The 20,537-nt window shown below is 41.9% G+C and overlaps 1 protein-coding gene across 3 annotated transcripts; it reads right to left on the minus strand.

Moving 5' to 3' along the window:
• Nucleotides 1-4,962: 4,962 nt before the first annotated feature.
• LOC127923163 (zinc finger protein 239-like) lies at nucleotides 4,963-18,528 on the minus strand. Of its 3 annotated transcripts, none has more exons than XR_008113528.1 (3): nucleotides 17,960-18,528; nucleotides 5,633-6,607; nucleotides 4,963-5,572 (listed from the first exon to the last, which is right to left on the minus strand). XR_008113528.1 is itself a non-coding variant. In XM_052507103.1 (2 exons), the coding sequence occupies exons 1-2, from the start codon at nucleotides 18,276-18,278 to the stop codon at nucleotides 5,865-5,867; spliced, it is 1,062 nt and encodes a 353-aa protein (XP_052363063.1). In that variant the 5' UTR covers nucleotides 18,279-18,528; the 3' UTR covers nucleotides 4,963-5,864. The 3 variants fall into 3 exon arrangements, 1 of the variants encoding a protein (XP_052363063.1); XR_008113529.1 differs by having other exon boundaries at nucleotides 4,963-5,359; nucleotides 5,390-6,607; XM_052507103.1 differs by having other exon boundaries at nucleotides 4,963-6,607.
• Nucleotides 18,529-20,537: the final 2,009 nt, after the last annotated feature.

The following is a 20,537-nucleotide window of genomic DNA, read 5'->3' on the forward strand; positions in this document are numbered from 1 at the left end:
TGGGGACAGCAAGGAGCCATCATGTCAGGTAGTCCTGGGGCACTGTCCTAGGGCTCAGGTCCTCCGAGAGAGAGAAAGAAAGAGAGAATTAGAGAGAGCATATGTGGGGTGGCCAGTCCTCTTTTGGCTGTGCCGGGTGGAGATTATAACAGAACGTGGCCAAGATGTTCAAATGTTCATAAATGACCAGCATGGTTGAATAATAGTAAGGCAGAACAGTTGAAACTGGAGCAGGAGCATGGCCAGGTGGACTGGGGACAGCAAGGAGTCCTCATGTCAGGTAGTCCTGGGACATGGTCCTAGGGCCCAGGCCAGTTGAAACTGGAGCAGCAGCATGGCCAGGTGGACTGGGGACAGCAAGGAGTCATCATGTCAGGTAGTCCTGGGGCATGGTCCTAGGGCTCAGGTCCTCCGAGAGAGAGAAAGAAAGAGAGAAGGAGAGAATTAGAGAACGCACACTTAGATTCACACAGGACACCGAATAGGACAGGAGAAGTACTCCAGATATAACAAACTGACCCTAGCCCCGACACATAAACTACTGCAGCATAAATACACAACCCACAACATAACACAACATAACACAACCCACAACATAACACAACACAACCCACAACATAACACAACACAACACAACCCACAACATAACACAGCCCACTACATAACACAACATAACACAACACAACACAACACAACACAGCCCACAACATAACACAACATAACACAACACAACACAACACAACACAGCCCACAACATAACACAGCCCACAACATAACACAACATAACACAACATAACATAACATAACACAACATAACACAGCCCACAACATAACACAGCCCACAACACAACACAACATAACACAACATAACACAACATAACACAGCCCACAACATAACACAGCCCACAACATAACACAGCCCACAACACAACACAGCCCACAACATAACACAACATAACACAGCCCACTACACAACACAGCCCACAGCATAACACAACATAACACAACATAACACAGCCCACAACACAACACAGCCCACAACATAACACAGCCCACAACACAACACAGCCCACAACATAACACAACATAACACAACATAACACAGCCCACAACATAACACAACATAACACAGCCCACAACATAACACAACATAACACAACACAACCCACAACATAACATAACACAACATAACACAACATAACACAGCCCACAACATAACACAACATAACACAACATAACACAACATAACACAACATAACACTAACACAACACAACACAACATAACACAGCCCACAACATAACACAACATAACACAACATAACACAACATAACACTACATAACACTACACAACACTACACAACACAACATAACACAACATAACACAACATAACACAGCCCACAACATAACACAACATAACACAGCCCACAACATAACACAACATAACACAACACAACATAACACAACATAACACAACATAACACAGCCCACAACATAACACAACATAACACAACACAACACAACACAACACAACACAACACAGCCCACAACATAACACAGCCCACAACATAACACAACATAACACAGCCCACAACATAACACAACATAACACAACACAACATAACACAGCCCACAACATAACACAACATAACACAGCCCACAACATAACACAGCCCACAACATAACACAGCCCACTACATAACACAACATAACACAACACAACACAACACAGCCCACAACATAACACAGCCCACTATATAACACAACATAACACAACACAACACAACCCACTACACAACATAACACAACACAACACAGCCCACAACATAACACTACACAACATAACACAACATAACACAACATAACACAGCCCACTACATAACACAACATAACACAGCCCACAACATAACACAGCCCACAACACAACATAACACAACATAACACAGCCCACAACATAATGGATCACATAACAATGACATCACAGCCTGAGTGCAGGATCACATAATAATGAGATCACAGCCTGGGTGCAGGATCACATAATAATGACATCACAGCCTGGGTGCAGGATCACATAATAATGACATCACAGCCTGGGTGCAGGATCACATAATAATGACATCACAGCCTGGGTGCAGGATCACATAATAATGAGATCACAGCCTGGGTGCAGGATCACATAATAATGACATCACAGCCTGGGTGCAGGATCACATAATACTGAGATCACAGCCTGGGTGCAGGATCACATAATAATGAGATCACAGCCTGGGTGCAGGATCACATAATACTGAGATCACAGCCTGGGTGCAGGATCACATAATAATGAGATCACAGCCTGGGTGCAGGATCACATAATAATGACATCACAGCCTGGGTGCAGGATCACATAATGAGATCACAGCCTGGGTGCAGGATCACATAATGAGATCACAGCCTGGGTGCAGGATCACATAATAATGAGATCACAGCCTGGGTGCAGGATCACATAATAATGACATCACAGCCTGGGTGCAGGATCACATAATAATGACATCACAGCCTGGGTGCAGGATCACATAATAATGACATCACAGCCTGGGTGCAGGATCACATAATAATGAGATCACAGCCTGGGTGCAGGATCACATAATAATGACATCACAGCCTGGGTGCAGGATCACATAATAATGACATCACAGCCTGGGTGCAGGATCACATAATAATGAGATCACAGCCTGGGTGCAGGATCACATAATGAGATCACAGCCTGGGTGCAGGATCACATAATGAGATCACAGCCTGGGTGCAGGATCACATAATGAGATCACAGCCTGGGTGCAGGATCACATAATAATGAGATCACAGCCTGGGTGCAGGATCACATAATAATGACATCACAGCCTGGGTGCAGGATCACATAATGAGATCACAGCCTGGGTGCAGGATCACATAATGAGATCACAGCCTGGGTGCAGGATCACATAATGAGATCACAGCCTGGGTGCAGGATCACATAATGACATCACAGCCTGGGTGCAGGATCACATAATGACATCACAGCCTGGGTGCAGGATCACATAATGACATCACAGCCTGGGTGCAGGATCACATAATAATGAGATCACAGCCTGGGTGCAGGATCACATAATAATGACATCACAGCCTGGGTGCAGGATCACATAATAATGAGATCACAGCCTGGGTGCAGGATCACATAATAATGACATCACAGCCTGGGTGCAGGATCACATAATGAGATCACAGCCTGGGTGCAGGATCACATAATAATGCCCTTTATTTGTTTGTCCTGTTTTGTTGGCATATTGTTGCACTGTGCGCAGCCTTATATTTATAACAGCCTTAGACGTTTGGACCTACTGATTGAAAAGTTCATTTATTTATTTATTTTGACTATTTTCTACTTTGTAGAATAATAGTGAAGACATCAACACTATAAAATAACAGATATGGAATCATGTAGTAATAAAAAAAAAAAAGTGTTAAACCAATCAAAATATATTTTATATTCTTCGAAGTTGGCCCTCTTTGCCTTGATGACTCAACCAGCTTCATGAGGTAGTCACCTGGAATGCATTTCAATTAACAGGTGTGCCTTGTTTAAAGTTAATTTGTGAAATTTCTTAATGCGTTTGAGCCAGTCAGTTCTGTTGTTACAAGGTAGGGGGGTATACAGATAGCCCTATTTGGTCAAATACCAAGTCTATATTATGGAAAGAACAGCTCAAATAAACAAAGAGAAACGACAGTCCATCATTACTTTAAGACATGAAGGTCAGTCAATACAACAGTCCATCATTACTTTAAGACATGAAGGTCAGTCAATACAACAGTCCATCATTACTTTAAGACATGAAGGTCAGTCCATCATTACTTTAAGACATGAAGGTCAGTCAATACAACAGTCCATCATTACTTTAAGACATGAAGGTCAGTCAATACAACAGTACATCATTACTTTAAGACATGAAGGTCAGTCAATATGACAGTCCATCATTACTTTAAGACATGAAGGTCAGTCAATACAACAGTCCATCATTACTTTAAGACATGAAGGTCAGTCCATCATTACTTTAAGACATGAAGGTCAGTCAATACAACAGTCCATCATTACTTTAAGACATGAAGGTCAGTCCATCATTACTTTAAGACACGAAGGTCAGTCAATACAACAGTCCATCATTACTTTAAGACATGAAGGTCAGTCAATACAACAGTCCATCATTACTTTAAGACATGAAGGTCAGTCAATACGACAGTCCATCATTACTTTAAGACATGAAGGTCAGTCAATACAACAGTCCATCATTACTTTAAGACATGAAGGTCAGTCAATACAACAGTCCATCATTACTTTAAGACATGAAGGTCAGTCAATACGACAGTCCATCATTACTTTAAGACATGAAGGTCAGTCAATACAACAGTCCATCATTACTTTAAGACATGAAGGTCAGTCAATACAACAGTCCATCATTACTTTAAGACATGAAGGTCAGTCAATACAACAGTCCATCATTACTTTAAGACATGAAGGTCAGTCCATCATTACTTTAAGACATGAAGGTCAGTCAATACAACAGTCCATCATTACTTTAAGACATGAAGGTCAGTCAATACAACAGTCCATCATTACTTTAAGACATGAAGGTCAGTCCATACAACAGTCCATCATTACTTTAAGACATGAAGGTCAGTCAATACAACAGTCCATCATTACTTTAAGACATGAAGGTCAGTCCATCATTACTTTAAGACATGAAGGTCAGTGAATCCAGAACATTTCAACCATTAAAGGAAAAGAGAAAAACAAGAAATATTCTCAGTCAAAAACAACAGTCAGAACAGAGCCTCTATATTCTCTCATAAAAAACTCCATAGAAAGGCACAAAACCTAGGAAGAAACCTAGAGAGGAACCAGGCTATGTGGGGTGGCCAGTCCTCTTCTGGCTGTGCCGGGTGTAGATTATAACAGAGCCTCTATATTCTCTCATGTGATTTCAGGTCCTCTAACACACATCAAGAAAAGCTTGATGATGAGTTGGTTATTTGAATCAGCTGTGCTTGGGCACAAACCAAACCCTCGCCCAGAAAACACATCCACAAACACAATCCTTTATAATACATGCAGGAGGGAAAACACTGGAAAGTCAATACACATTCAGAGTGTCTGGGAACTACTGACCCATCATTAATTGGGCCTTCATCTGTCCTATGACCCACTGTTCAGCCTACATCTGTCCTATGTCCTACTGTTCAGCAGCCTTCATCTGTCCTATGTCCCACTGTTCAGCCTTCATCTGTCCTATGTCCTACTGTTCAGCAGCCTTCATCTGTCCTATGTCCCACTGTTCAGCCTACATCTGTCCTATGTCCCACTGTTCAGCCTACACCTGTCCTATGTCCCACTGTTCAGCCTACATCTGTCCTATGTCCCACTGTTCAGCCTACATCTGTCCTATGTCCCACTGTTCAGTCTATATCTGTCCTATGTCCCACTGTTCAGCCTATATATGTCCTATGTCCTACTGTTCAGTCTATATATGTCCTATGTCCCACTGTTCAGCAGCCTATATCTGTCCTATGTCCCACTGTTCAGCCTATATATGTCCTATGTCCCACTGTTCAGCCTTCACCTGTCCTATGTCCCACTGTTCAGTCTACATCTGTCCTATGACGCACTGTTCAGTCTATATCTGTCCTATGTCCCACTGTTCAGCCTATATCTGTCCTATGTCCCACTGTTCAGCCTATATCTGTCCTATGTCCCACTGTTCAGCCTATATCTGTCCTATGTCCCACTGTTCAGCCTATATCTGTCCTATGTCCCACTGTTCAGCAGCCTTTATCTATTCCATGTCCCACTGTTCAGCAGCCTACATCCTTATCTCCTGTGTGTGTTCTCTCATGTCTTCTCATGTGTCCTAACCAGGCAAAACTCTTTTTACATTGGGAGCAGTGGTAGGGCTTGTCTCCTGTGTGTATTCTCTCATGCTCTTTCAGGTGTTCGTTCCGGTTAAAACTCTTTCCACACTGGGAGCAGTGATGAGGTTTTCCCCCTGTGTGTGTTCTCTCATGTCTTTTCAGGCACCCTGACGCGGAAAAACTCTTTCCACACTGGAAGCATTGGAAAGATTTATCGCATGTGTGTATTCTCTCATGCATTTTCAGGTCCCCTAACTGGTTAAAACCCTTTACACAGTGGGAGCAGTGGTACGGTTTCTCTTGCTTCTGCACTGTGTGTATTCTTTCATGCTCTTTCAGGGATTCTTTCCGGTTAAAACTCTTTCCACATTGGGAGCAGTGGTAGGGCTTCTCCCCTGTGTGTATCCTCTCGTGCACTTTCAGGTGTCCTAACTGGGTAAAACTCTTTCCACACTGGGAGCAGTGATGAGGCTTCTCTCCTGTGTGTGTCCTCTCATGTCGTTTCAGGCTCGCTAACAAGGAAAAACTTTTTCCACACTGGGAGCATTGGAAAGGCTTCTCCCCTGTGTGTATTCTCTCATGTCGTTGCAGGTCCCTTAAATGGTTAAAACTCTTTCCACAGTGGGAGCAGTGGTGTCGTCTTGTTGGTTTGGACGTCTCTGGTTCCTCTGAGTCTGGTCTTTCTCCTGCCAAAGACAGAGTGTTTATTTAAACAGAGACCTGAATGAAACCTCCACCACTCTCTTGCTAGGACGTTAAATCTAAATCAGATCCCTCAATAATTTAAAACAAAAGATGTAGAGTTTCAACTAGAATCTTGCTCTCATGGAATGTTGTGTTTTTAGGCTGAGCAGAGATCTATAATAATAGATAATGTCATGTTTACAGGCTGAACAGAGCTCTATAATAATAGATAATGTCATGGTTACAGGCTGAACAGAGCTCTATAATAATAGATAATGTCATGTTTATAGGCTGAACAGAGCTCTATAATAATAGATAATGTCATGTTTATAGGCTGAACAGAGCTCTATAATAATAGATAATGTCATGTTTACAGGCTGAGCAGAGCTCTATAATAATAGATAATGCCATGGTTACAGGTTTAACAGAGCTCTATAATAATAGATAATGTAATGTTTACAGGCTGAACAGAGCTCTATAATAATAGATAATGTCATGGTTACAGGCTGAATAGAGCTCTATAATAATAGATAATGTCATGGTTACAGGCTGAACAGAGCTCTATAATAATAGATAATGTCATGTTTACAGGCTAAATAGAGCTCTATAATAATAGATAATGTCATGTTTATAGGCTGAGCAGAGCTCTATAATAATAGATAATGTCATGTCTTCAGGCTGAGCAGAGCTCTATAATAATAGATAATGTCATGTTTACAGGCTGAACAGAGCTCTATAATAATAGATATTGTCATGTTTATAGGCTGATCAGAGCTCTATAATAATAGATAATGTCATGTTTACAGGCTGAGCAGAGCTCTATAATAATAGATAATGTCATGGTTACAGGCTGAATAGAGCTCTATAATAATAGATAATGTCATGTTTACAGGCTGAATAGAGCTCTATAATAATAGATAATGTCATGTTTACAGGCTGAGCAGAGCTCTATAATAATAGATAATGTCATGGTTACAGGCTGAATAGAGCTCTATAATAATAGATAATGTCATGTTTACAGGCTGAATAGAGCTCTATAATAATAGATAATGTCATGGTTACAGGCTGAATAGAGCTCTATAATAATAGATAATGTCATGTTTACAGGCTGAATAGAGCTCTATAATAATAGATAATGTCATGTTTACAGGCTGAGCAGAGCTCTATAATAATAGATAATGTCATGTTTATAGGCTGAGCAGAGCTCTATAATAATAGATAATGTCATGTTTACAGGCTGAGCAGAGCTCTATAATAATAGATAATGTCATGGTTACAGGCTGAGCAGAGCTCTATAATAATAGATAATGTCATGGTTACAGGCTGAGCAGAGCTCTATAATAATAGATAATGTCATGGTTACAGGCTGAGCAGAGCTCTATAATAATAGATAATGTCATGGTTACAGGCTGAACAGAGCTCTATAATAATAGATAATGTCATGGTTACAGGCTGAATAGAGCTCTATAATAATATATATGTAGACTACAGTATTTCAATCAATGTCATAGGCTGCATTTGATCCATTGATTAATGTTTTGTTACAGGTGGCCCACTATAATAATAGATAATGTCATGGTTCTTTGACGGTGAACACATCTTACAGACTGTGACATTCTGGTGTTGAATAGGATGTCATGTTTGAATGAACAGAGCTCTTTAACAAGTCCTGCGTTAAAAACAGACATGTTAATAATAAAATGTCATGTTTAAGGCCGAACAGGGCTTTTAATCCATAGAATAATGTCCTTTGAGGGGAATGATTGTTGACATGTATTCAGGTTCAGAAATGATCCGTGGGGGGCCTAATAATAGATAAGTCGGTCTAAGGCACTGCAGTGCTCTGAGGCATCAATAGATAATGCCAGGTTCGATCCCGGGCTGTGCAGAGGGATAATAATAGATAATTTTTCATTTTTTTAAATTAAGAATAAATTATCCATTAATAAAGAAATGTCATGTTAATAGGCTGAGCAGAGTAACTGCCCAAATAAAGTCAATCTTCAGGCTGAAAGAGTCATAATAAAAATAAATGAATCTTCAACATAAAGAGTCATAACTACAAAATAAATGAATCCTCAACATAAAGAGTCATAACTACCAAAATAAAGGAATCCCCAACATAAAGTGTTGTAAAGAGCCCAAATAAAGAAACTCCCAACATAAAGAGTCATAACTGCCAAAATAAAGATGAATCCCCAACATAAAGAGTCCTAACTACCAAAATAAAGATAACATAAGAGTTATAAGGCTGACAACATAAAAGTCATAACTGCCCAAATGGAATCCCCCAACATAAAGAGTCATAACTACCAAAATAAAGGAATCCTTTAACATGAAAGAGTCTAACTACCATAGATAAAGGAATGTTTAACATGAAAGAGTCATAATACCAAAATAATGGAATCCCCAACATAGCAGAGTCATAACTACCAAAATAAAGGAATCCCCAACATAAAGAGTCATAACTAAAAATAATGGAATCCCCAACATAAAGAGTCTAACTACCAAAATAAAGGAATCCCCAACATAAAGAGTCATAACTACCAAAATAAAGGAATCCCCAACATAAAGAGTCATAACTACCAAAATAAAGGAAACCCCAACATAAAATGTCATAAATGCCCACTCTTTAAAGGAAACCCCATATAAAGAGTCATAACTACAAATTTGAGCACACAATTTGAGAGAAATACACTTTTTGTCCGCATGGAAAATATCTGTTCTTTTTATTTCAGCTTATGAAACAAGGGGAACAACACTATACTGCATGTTGCGTTTATATTTTTGTTCAGTCGACTTTGTTTGCCTCATTGACTCAAGCGTCTCCTTTATTTGGCAGTTACCTGTATATTGTATCCTCAAAACACTTCCACACTCATACAATTTATCAGACAGAGACAAAACACTTCCACACTCATACCATTTATCAGACAGAGACAAAACACTTAAATACTCATACAATTTATCAACAGAGACAAAACACTTCCACACTCATACAATTTATCAGACAGAGACAAAACACTTCAACACTCAACCATTTATCAGACAGAGACAAAACACTTCCACACTCAGAGAATACCATTTATCAGACAGAGACAAAACACTTCCACACTCATACAATTTATCAGACAGAGACAAAACACTTCCACACTCATACAATTTATCAGACAGTCAAAACACTTCCACACTCATTCAATTTATCAGACAGAGTCAAAACACTTCCACACTCATACAATTTATCAGACAGAGACAAAACACTTCCAAACTCATACAATTTATCAGACAGAGTCAAAACACTTCCACACTCATTCAATTTATCAGACAGAGTCAAAACACTTCCACACTCATACAATGTATCAGACAGAGACAAAACACTTCCATAACATACCATTTATCAGACAGAGATTTTAACAACAAAGAGTCATAACTGAGCATCAGAGTTTCAGACATAGGATCTCACTAGTTTTAAACAATGGACCATTTAGACAGAGTTTCAGAGCAATCTCTATGTGATGGACCAATTGGCATAGTAGGAAATGTAACCAATCACAGCCCTTCTTTGACCTGCAAATCTCCAGCAGAGGTCAAGCTTTTTCAATACAGTTTTTTACATTCATTATGTTGATAAGACTTCCCAAATGGGTAATTGAATTTATTTACCTTTATTTAACCAGGCAAGTCAGGAAAGAACATATTCTTATTTTCATGACGGCCTGGGAACAGTGGGTTAACTGCCTGTTCAGGGGAGAACAAGATTTGTAACTTGTCAGTCGGGGTTTGACACCCAACCTTCCGGTTACTAATTTGATATGGTGGCTTCCCAAATGGATCATATAGTGGCTTCCCAAATGGATCATATGGTGGCTTCCCAAATGGATCAGATCCAGTGGCTTCCCAAATGGATCATATAGTGGCTTAGCAAATGGATCATATCAGAGGCTTAGCAAATGGATCATATAGTGGCTTCCCAAATGGATCATATAATGGCTTCAAATGGATCATATAGTGGCTTCCCAAATGGATCATATAGTGGCTTCCCAAATAGATCATATGGTGGCTTCCCAAATGGATCATATGGTGGCTTCCCAAATTGATCATATAGTGCCTTCCCAAATGGATCATAGTGGCTTAGCAAATGGATCATATAGGTGGCTTCCCAAATGGATCATATAGTGGCTTCCCAAATGGATCATATAGTGGCTTCCCAAATGGATCATATGGTGGCTTCCCAAATGGATCATATGGTGGCTTTTTAAATGGATCATATAGTGGCTTCCCAAATGGATCATATAGTGGCTTCCCAAATGGACCATATAGTGGCTTCCCAAATGGACTCATATAGTGGCTTCCCAAATGGACCATATAGTGGCTTCCCAAATGGATCATATAGTGGCTTCCCAAAGAGATCATATGGTGGCTTCCCAAATAGATCATATAGTGGCTTCCCAAATAGATCAAAGTGGCTTCCCAAATGGACCATTTATGGCAGAGACAAATGGACATCCATAGTGGCTTCCCAAATAGATCATATGGTGGCTTCCCAAATAGATCATATAGTGGCTTCCCAAATAGATCAAAACACTTCCAAATGGACTCATATAGTTTCCCAAATGGATCAAAACTTCCCAAATGGATCATACAATGGCTTATCAAATGGATCAAAGTGGCTTCCCAAATGGATCATACAATTTCCCAAATGGACCAATGGTGGCTTCCCAAATGGATCATATGGTGGCTTCAAATGAATCAATAGTGGCTTCCCAAATAGATCATATGGTGGCTTATCAAATGGATCAAATGGTGGCTTCCCAAATTGATCATACAGTGCCTTCCCAAATGGATCATATAGTGGCTTAGCAAATGGACAAAGTGGCTTCAAATGGATCATATAGTGGCTTCCCAAATGGATCAATAGTGGCTTCCCAAATGGATCATATGGTGGCTTCCCAAATGGATCAATGGTGGCTTCCACACTCAAATGGATCATATAGTGGCTTCCCAAATGGATCATATAGTGGCTTCCCAAATTTATGATATAGTGGCTTCCAAATGGACCATATAGTGGCTTCCCAAATGGACCAATAGTGGCTTCCCAAATGGATCATATAGTGGCTTCCCAAATAGATCATATGGTGGCTTCCCAAATAGATCATATAGTGGCTTCCCAAATAGATCATATAGTGGCTTCCCAAATGGACCATGGTAGTGGCTTCCCAAATGGATCATATAGTGGCTTCCCAAATGGATCATATAGTGGCTTCCCAAATGGATCATATAGTGGCTTCCCAAATGGATCATATAGTGGCTTCCCAAATGGACCATAGGTGGCTTCCCAAATTTTTACATTCATGGTGGCTTGGTAAAGAATCATATAGTGGCTTCCCAAATGGATCATATAGTGGCTTCCCAAATGGATCATATGGTGGCTTCCCAAATGGACCATATGGTGGCTTCCCAAATGGATCATATGGTGGCTTCCCAAATGGACCATATAGTGGCTTCCCAAATGGATCATATAGTGGCTTCCCAAATGGACCATATAGTGGCTTCCCAAATGGCTCATATAGTGGCTTCCCAAATGGATCATATAGTGGCTTCCCAAATGGATCATATAGTGGCTTCCCAAATGGATCATATAGTGGCTTCCCAAATGGATCATATAGTGGCTTCCCAAATGGATCATATAGTGGCTTCCCAAATGGATCCATAGTGGCTTCCCAAATGGATCATATAGTGGCTTCCCAAATGGATCATATGGTGGCTTCCTCAAATGGATCATATAGTGGCTTCCCAAATGGATCATATAGTGGCTTCCCAAATGGATCATATAGTGGCTTCCCAAATGGATCATATAGTGGCTTCCCAAATGGATCATTAGTGGCTTCCCAAAATGGATCATATAGTGGCTTCCCAAATAGATCATATGGTGGCTTCCCAAATGGATCACATGGTGGACTTCCCAAATGGAAAGTGGCTTCCCAAATGGATCATATATCTTCCCAAATGGACCATATAGTGGCTTCCCACAATGGATCATATTGGTGGCTTCCCAAATGGATCATATGGTGGCAGTCCCAAATGGATCATATAGTGGCTTCCCAAATGGATCATATAGTGGCTTCCCAAATGGATCATATAGTGGCTTCCCAAATGGATTTCAGGTGGGGAAGGTGACCATATGACTCTGCTGTCCTGGATCTGAGGGAGTTTGTTCCACAAATGGGATCCAGTGGCTTCCCAAACAGTTTTGATGGGCTTCCCAAATGGATCAATAGTGGCTTCCCAATGGATCAGGGAGGTGAGCAGGCCAGAGGTCATGAACGCAGTGCCCTTGTTTGGGTGTAGGGGCCTGATCAGAATGGATCATATGAGTGCCGTGCCCAAATGGACATATCCGTGGCAAGCACCATGGTCTTATAGCGGCTGCCCAACTGGAAGCCAGTGGAGAGAGTGGAGGAGCGGGGTGGACGTGAGAGAACTTGGGAAGGCCACCGGGCTGCGGCGTTCTGGAGAAGTAGCAGAGATTCAACTCTCAATCTTATCTTTGATATGGCACAGGAGTAGCCCAGCCAACAGGGAGATTGCAGCCAAATAAAAATGCCTATTATTTCAATATTCCTGTGTGAGGCAATATGAATAAATACTGTGGATGTTGTAGAGCAGGTGAATAAGGAACGGGCCACCGCCTTGATGTTAGTTGAGAACGACAGGGTGTTGTCCAGGATCACGGAGGTTCTTAGCGCTCTGGGAGGAGGACACAATGGAGTTTCAAAGGATGGCTGGAGATCATGATGAACGGGCAGTCCTTCCCCCGGGAGGAAGAGAGCTCCGTCTCTGCCGAGGTTCAGCTTGAGGTGGTGATCCGCATCCACACTGATATGTCTGCCAGACATGCAGAGATGGAGCCACCTGGTCATCAGAAGGGGGAAAGGAGAAGATTAATTGTGTGTCGTCTGCATAGCAATGATAGGAGAGACCATGTGAGGTTATGACAGAGCCAAGTGACTTGTAGCATCTAATGATGAGGGCCACGAATACAGAGGGAGTCTTAAACAGAGGACTGTAGCATCTAATGATGAAGCATTATCAGTGAGGAGACAGATCTCTGATGCCACCTGGTAGAGCGACCTGTCAGGTAGGACTGCAATCTAAGCGTGGGAAACGGAGATGGGTCGGAGAGGGTGGAGAGGAGGATCTGATGGTTCACAGTATCGGATAGGTCTAGAAGGATGAGAGCAGAGCAGAGGAGAGAGAGGGTTTAGTCTTTAGGAGGCGGAGCGCCTAATGATGACAGAGGAGAGCAGTCTCAGTTGAATGACTAGTCTTGAAACCTGACTGATTTGGATCAAGAAGGTAATTCAGAGAGAGATAGCAGGGGAGAGCTGGCCAAGGACGGCACTGTCAAGAGTTTTGGAGAGAAAATAAAGAAGGGATACTGGTCTGTGAGTTGTTGACATCGGAGGGATCGACTGTAGGTTTTTTCAGAAGGGTGCAATGAAACGGAAGGGATTAGCCAGAGTCGAGGTTAAGGGAGAAGACTGGTAACAAGAAGTAAAGAGGACTGTAGCATCGGTAGGGATGAAACATTATGGAGTCTTAAGGTGAGGAAGGGAGAAGGTCTGATGAAATGGTCTGGAGTCTTAAGAGGAGGGGACTAGGGTCAAGCGGGCAGGTTGTTGAAACATTATGGCCGTCACAAGACGGAGGATTTCATCTGGATGAGAGAGGGGAGAAAGAGGACTGAGCACAGGGTAGGGCAGTGTGATGCAAACAGTCGGTGTCGTTTGACTTAGCAAACGAGCATCGGATGTCGCCGACCTTCTTTTCAAAATGGTTGACGAAGTCGCATCTGCAGAGAGGGATTAGGGGGATTCAGGAGGGAGGAGAAGGTGGCAAAGAGCTTCCTAGGGTTAGAGGCAGATGCTTGGAATTTAGAGTGGTAGAAAGTGGCTTTAGCAGCAGAGACAGAGGAGGAAAATGTAGAGAGGAGGGAGTGAAAGGATGCCAGGTCCGCAGGGAGGCGAGTTTTCCTCCATTTCCGCTCGGCTGCCCGGAGCCCTGCATCTACAGCTTAAACATTATGGAGTCTTAAAGGAGGACTGTAGCATCTAATGATGAAACATTATGGAGTCTTAAAGGAGGATTGTAGCATCTAATGATGAAATATTATGGAGTCTTAAAGGAGGACTGTAGCATCTACAGTTTAAACATTATGGAGTCTTAAAGGAGGACTGTAGCATCTAATGATGAAACATTATGGAGTCTTAAAGGAGGACTGTAGCATTTAATGATGAAACATTATAGAGTCTTAAAGGAGGACTGTAGCATCTAATGATGAAACATTATGGAGTAGGCAAAGAGTGTTTTTTTCAAAAATATGAGTTTCTGTGCACCGGGACCCCCAGGTTACCTGAACGAGCACCGAGACCCCGGGTTACCTGAACGAGCACCAGGCCCCAGGGTTACCTGAACGAGCACCAGGACCCAGGGTTACCTGAACGAGCACCGGGACCCAGGGTTACCTGAACGAGCACCGGGACCCAGGGTTACCTGAACGAGCACCAGGACCCAGGGTTACCTGAACGAGCACCAGGACCCAGGGTTACCAGAACGAGCACCAGGACCCAGGGTTACCTGAACGAGCACCAGGACCCAGGGTTACCTGAACGAGCACCGGGACCCAGGGTTACCTGAACGAGCACCGGGACCCCGGGATACCTGAACCAGAGCATCGGAAAGGTCCTTGAGAAGGAGTGGATTGGCAGTGCACGGTGATTCCACACCATCATGGTTCGGAAAATGTGTGTGGAATCTCTGCCAATTCTCACATAGAAACTTAAAATGGGGTGGAAATATGTTTTACATTTGTATCACAAACCCCTTTCTGACAACATCATGATGAAAGTGGGTCATTTTAGGCCAAAACATGCCCCCTCCTGTAAGACCCTGTGATCCAGGAACGATACAGCCAACATCTCGTCATTATGATCCTTATAACGTCCAGTACGTCTACATTCTGAAATGCAAATTTTAACGTAAATGTATTCAATCTTAAACTTTAATATTAATTCGGGAAGCACGATATATATCGGTAAGAATATCAAAAGAATCGGCCAATATTAACTAAAAATGCCAACATCGGCATCGACCGGATGTCTAGTTTAACGCAGATGTGCAAAAACGATGTCAAAGCTGACGTGCCATACCTATATAACGTAGGTAGATGACCTACATAACGTAGGTAGATGACCCTACATACCTATATAACGTAGGTAGATGACCCTACATACCTATATAACGTAGGTAGATGACCTACATACCTATATAACGTAGGTAGATGACCTACATACCTATATAACGTAGGTAGATGACCTACATACCTATATAACGTAGGTAGATGACCTACATACCTATATAACGTAGGTAGATGACCTACATACCTATATAACGTAGGTAGTTGACCTACATACCTATATAACGTAGGTAGATGACCTACATACCTATATAACGTAGGTAGATGACCTACATACCTTTATAACGTAGGTTGATGACCTACATACCTATATAACGTAGGTAGATGACCTACATACCTATATAACGTAGGTAGATGACCTACATTCCTATATAACGTAGGTAGATGACCTACATACCTATATAACGTAGGTAGATGACCTACATAACGTAGGTAGATGACCCTACATACCTATATAACGTAGGTAGATGACCTACATTCCTATATAACGTAGGTAGATGACCTACATACCTATATAACATAGGTAGATGACCTATATAACGTAGGTAGATGACCTACATACCTATATAACGTAGGTAGATGACCTACATACCTATATAACGTAGGTAGATGACCTACATACCTATATAACGTAGGTAGATGACCCTACATACCTGTATAACGTAGGTAGATGACCTACATACCTATATAACGTAGGTAGATGACCTATATAACGTAGGTAGATGACCTACATACCTATATAACGTAGGTAGATGACCTACATAACGTAGGTAGATGACCTACATACCTATATAACGTAGGTAGATGACCTATATAACGTAGGTAGATGACCTACATACCTATATAACGTAGGTAGATGACCTACATAACTACATAACGTAGGTAGATGACCTACATACCTATATAACGTAGGTAGATGATCTACATACCTATATAACGTAGGTAGATGATCTACATACCTATATAACGTAGGTAGATGACCTACATACCTATATAACGTAGGTAGATGACCTACATACCTATATAACGTAGGTAGATGACCTACATACCTATATAACGTAGGTAGATGACCTACATACCTATATAACGTAGGTAGATGACCTACATACCTATATAACGTAGGTAGATGACCTACATACCTATATAACGTAGGTAGATGACCTACATAACGTAGGTAGATGACCTACATAACGTAGGTAGATGACCTACATACCTATATAACGTAGGTAGATGACCTACATAACTATATAACGTAGGTAGATGACCTACATACCTATATAACGTAGGTAGATGACCTACATAACGTAGGTAGATGACCTACATACCTATATAACGTAGGTAGATGACCTACATACCTATATAACGTAGGTAGATGACCTACATACCTATATAACGTAGGTAGATGACCTACATACCTATATAACGTAGGTAGATGACCTACATACCTATATAACGTAGGTAGATGACCTACATACCTATATAACGTAGGTAGATGACCTACATACCTATATAACGTAGGTAGATGACCTACATACCTATATAACGTAGGTAGATGACCTACATACCTATATAACGTAGGTAGATGACCCTACATACCTATATAACGTAGGTAGATGACACATATGGGCTGGAACAAGACTTGACAAATGTCCCAGGTACTTTAAAAGGGTATCACCCATTTTATAAATATACTTAAAACAAATATAAACGCACCATGTAAAGTGTTGGGTCCCACCTTTCAGGAGCTGAAATAAAAAGATCCCTGAAAAACTTGTATTGCAGATGATGCTGATCGAGATGTTTAAAGAGCATCCGCCTCAGTCTCCCCCATCAGAAAACACGCGGTACCATAAATCCTTGTGTATTCCCATTGGAAAATGTACTTTTGGTGTCCCCAAAATGCACTAACAACTTTCGGAATGATCTCGGTGTAAGAAAATGCAGTCGGAAACAGAAGAGTGGGTGGCTTGACAGCGTTTTTGCGAATGTCGGCAGTCTTTAACACGACACATTAGTAAGACAGTTCAACAACTACAGAGTCAGAAACACTCTGACAGAAACAGTCTGATAGAAACAGTGTTTCTAAAATAGTACTTACTCGTGTTAATCAGATCTCCAGTCTTCCCTTCCTCCTCCAACGTGACAGTAATCTCCCCCTTCATTCCAAAAACTGCATCCTCCTCTTTCACTCTTAAATATTCTTCCTCTTCTTTCACTGTAAATTCTTCCTCTTTCACGTCTTTCTCCTCTTCTTTCACTGTAACAGCCTCATCCTCTACTTCTTGTTTAACTGTAACAGTCTCCTCTTCCTCCTCTTTCACGAGAACATCTTTCACCGTCCAGCAGACCTCCTCTTCTTTAGCAGGGAGGGAGTAGCTTAGTGAGCTCATGGTCGAGGAAAGTAAGCTAGTTAGCATTAGCCGAGTGTTACTTAGCCAGATAGCTAATAACGTAAATGTTAAATTAAATGGCCTATTTAATAGTTAACGTTACTCTGACAGTGTGTTTAAAACACTGAGGTTAATATACCTTGCCTAAAGAGCTTAAATGTTGTGGTTTTATGTTGGCTAGCACGCTACCGAGGTGGATGAATTGTTGTTGTAGAAAAAAACATCCCGTCCACTACATTATACGTCACGCAAGAAGCATCACCTGAAAAACTCTCATCGCCACCTGCTGACTGGAGTGGGTAACACAGTTGAACAAAAACATTCTGGAAAACAAAGTAAACAAATAATTGTTAAATAACCAGTTCTCTTACTTCTTACAGATAACAATTTCCTTTACGCAGATATAGAAGCTGAATAGAGATTTGTACATTATGATAAACCTTGTCATAGTAAACCCTGTCATGATCAACCCTGTCATGATCAACCCTGTCATGATCAACCCTGTCATGATCAACCCTGTCATGAATCAACCATGTCATGAATCAACCCTGTCATGATCAACCCTGTCATGTTCAACCCTGTCATGTTCAACCCTGTCATTAATAAACCCTGTCATGTTCAACCCTGTCATGTTCAACCCTGTCATTAATAAACCCTGTCATTAATAAACCCTGTCATTAATCAACCCTGTCATTAATCAACCCTGTCATTAATAAACCCTGTCATTAATAAACCCTGTCATTAATAAACCCTGTCATAATCAATCCAGTCATTAATCAACCCTGTCATTAATCAACCCTGTCATGGTCAACCATCATAATGGTTGTTTGCCACGCGGTAGTAGAGAGAACAGTCTATGACTGGGGTGTCTGGGGTCTTTGACAATTTTTTGTCCTTCCTCTGACACCGCCTGGTGTAGAAGTCCTGGATGGCAGGCAGCTTGGTCCCAGTGATTTACTGGGCCATTCGCACTACCCTCTGTCGCGCCTTGCAGTCGGAGGCCAAGCAGTTGCCGTACCAGGCAGTGATGCAGCCAGTCAGGATACTCTCGATGTTGCAGCTGTAGAACCTTTTGAGGATCTGAGGACCCATGCCAAATTTTTTTAGTCTCCTGAGGGGGAATAGGTTTTGTTGTACAGCCCCGGCGATGAGAATGGGGGCGTGCTCGGTCCTCCTTTTCCTGTAGTCCACAATCATCTCCTTAGTCTTGGTTACGCTGAGGGATCGGTTGTTATTCTGGCACCACCCAGCCAGGTCTCTGACCTCCTCCCTATAGGCTGTCTCATCGTTGTCGGTGATCAGGCTTACCACTGTTTTGTCATCTGCAAACTTAATGATGGTTTTGGAGTCGTGCCTGGCCACAAGCCCTTAACCAACAATGCAGTTAAGAAAAATACTTGTAAAGTACAAAAAAGTCCCTGGTCTCTGACCTCCTCCCTGTAGGCTTTGTTGTTGTTGTCAGTGATCAGGCCTGATGACACTGTTCAATGATGGCGTTGTAGTCGTGTCTGGTCATGCAGTCATGAGTGAACAGGGAGTACAGGAGAGGGCTGAGCATGCACCCCTGAGGGGCTCCCCGTGATGAGGATCAGCGTGGCAGATGTGTTGTTACTTACTCTTACCACCTGGGGGCGGCTCATCAAGAAGTCCAGGATCCAGTTACAGAGGGAGATGTTTAGTCCCAGGTTCCTAAGCTTAAAGATGAGCTTTGAGGGCACTATGGTGTTGAACGCTGAGCTGTAGTCAATGAATAGCATTCTCACGTAGGTGTTCCTTTTGTCCAGGTGGGAAAGGGCAGTGTGGAGTGCAATAAAGATAGCATCATCTGTGGATCTCTTTGGGCGGTATGCAAATTTGAGTGGGTCTAGGGTTTCTTGGATAATGGTGATGATATGAGCCGTTACCAGCCTTTCAAAGCACTTCATGGCTACGTACGTGAGTGCTACGGGTCTGTAGTCATTTAGGCAGGTTGCCTTAGTGTTCTTGGGCACAGAGACTATGGTGGTGTGCTTGAAACATGTTGGTATTACAGACTCAATCAGGGACATGTTGAAAATGTCAGTGAAGACACCTGCCAGTTGGTCACCGCATGCCTGGAGCACACGTCCTTGTAGTCCGTCTGGCCCTGCGGCCTTGTGAATGTTGACCTCTTTAAGGTATTACTCACATCGGCTACGGAGAGCGTGATCACACAGTTGCCTGAAATAGCTCTCATGCATGCCTCAGTGTTGCTTGCCTCGAAGCGAGCATAGAAGTGATTTAGCTCGTCTGGTAGGCTCGTGTCTC

The sequence above is a fragment of the Oncorhynchus keta genome, unplaced genomic scaffold (genome assembly GCF_023373465.1).
Source record: "Oncorhynchus keta strain PuntledgeMale-10-30-2019 unplaced genomic scaffold, Oket_V2 Un_contig_28595_pilon_pilon, whole genome shotgun sequence".
NCBI lineage: Eukaryota > Metazoa > Chordata > Actinopteri > Salmoniformes > Salmonidae > Oncorhynchus > Oncorhynchus keta.

Coding starts and splice junctions, on each gene's coding strand:
- LOC127923163 (XM_052507103.1), bottom strand. CDS start 18,278: ATGCTAACTAGCTTACTTTCCTCGACCATGAGCTCACTAAGCTACTCC. Junction 6,608..17,959: donor TGGAGATCTGATTAACACGA/GTAAGTACTATT, acceptor TGTCTTTGGCAG/GAGAAAGACCAGACTCAGAG.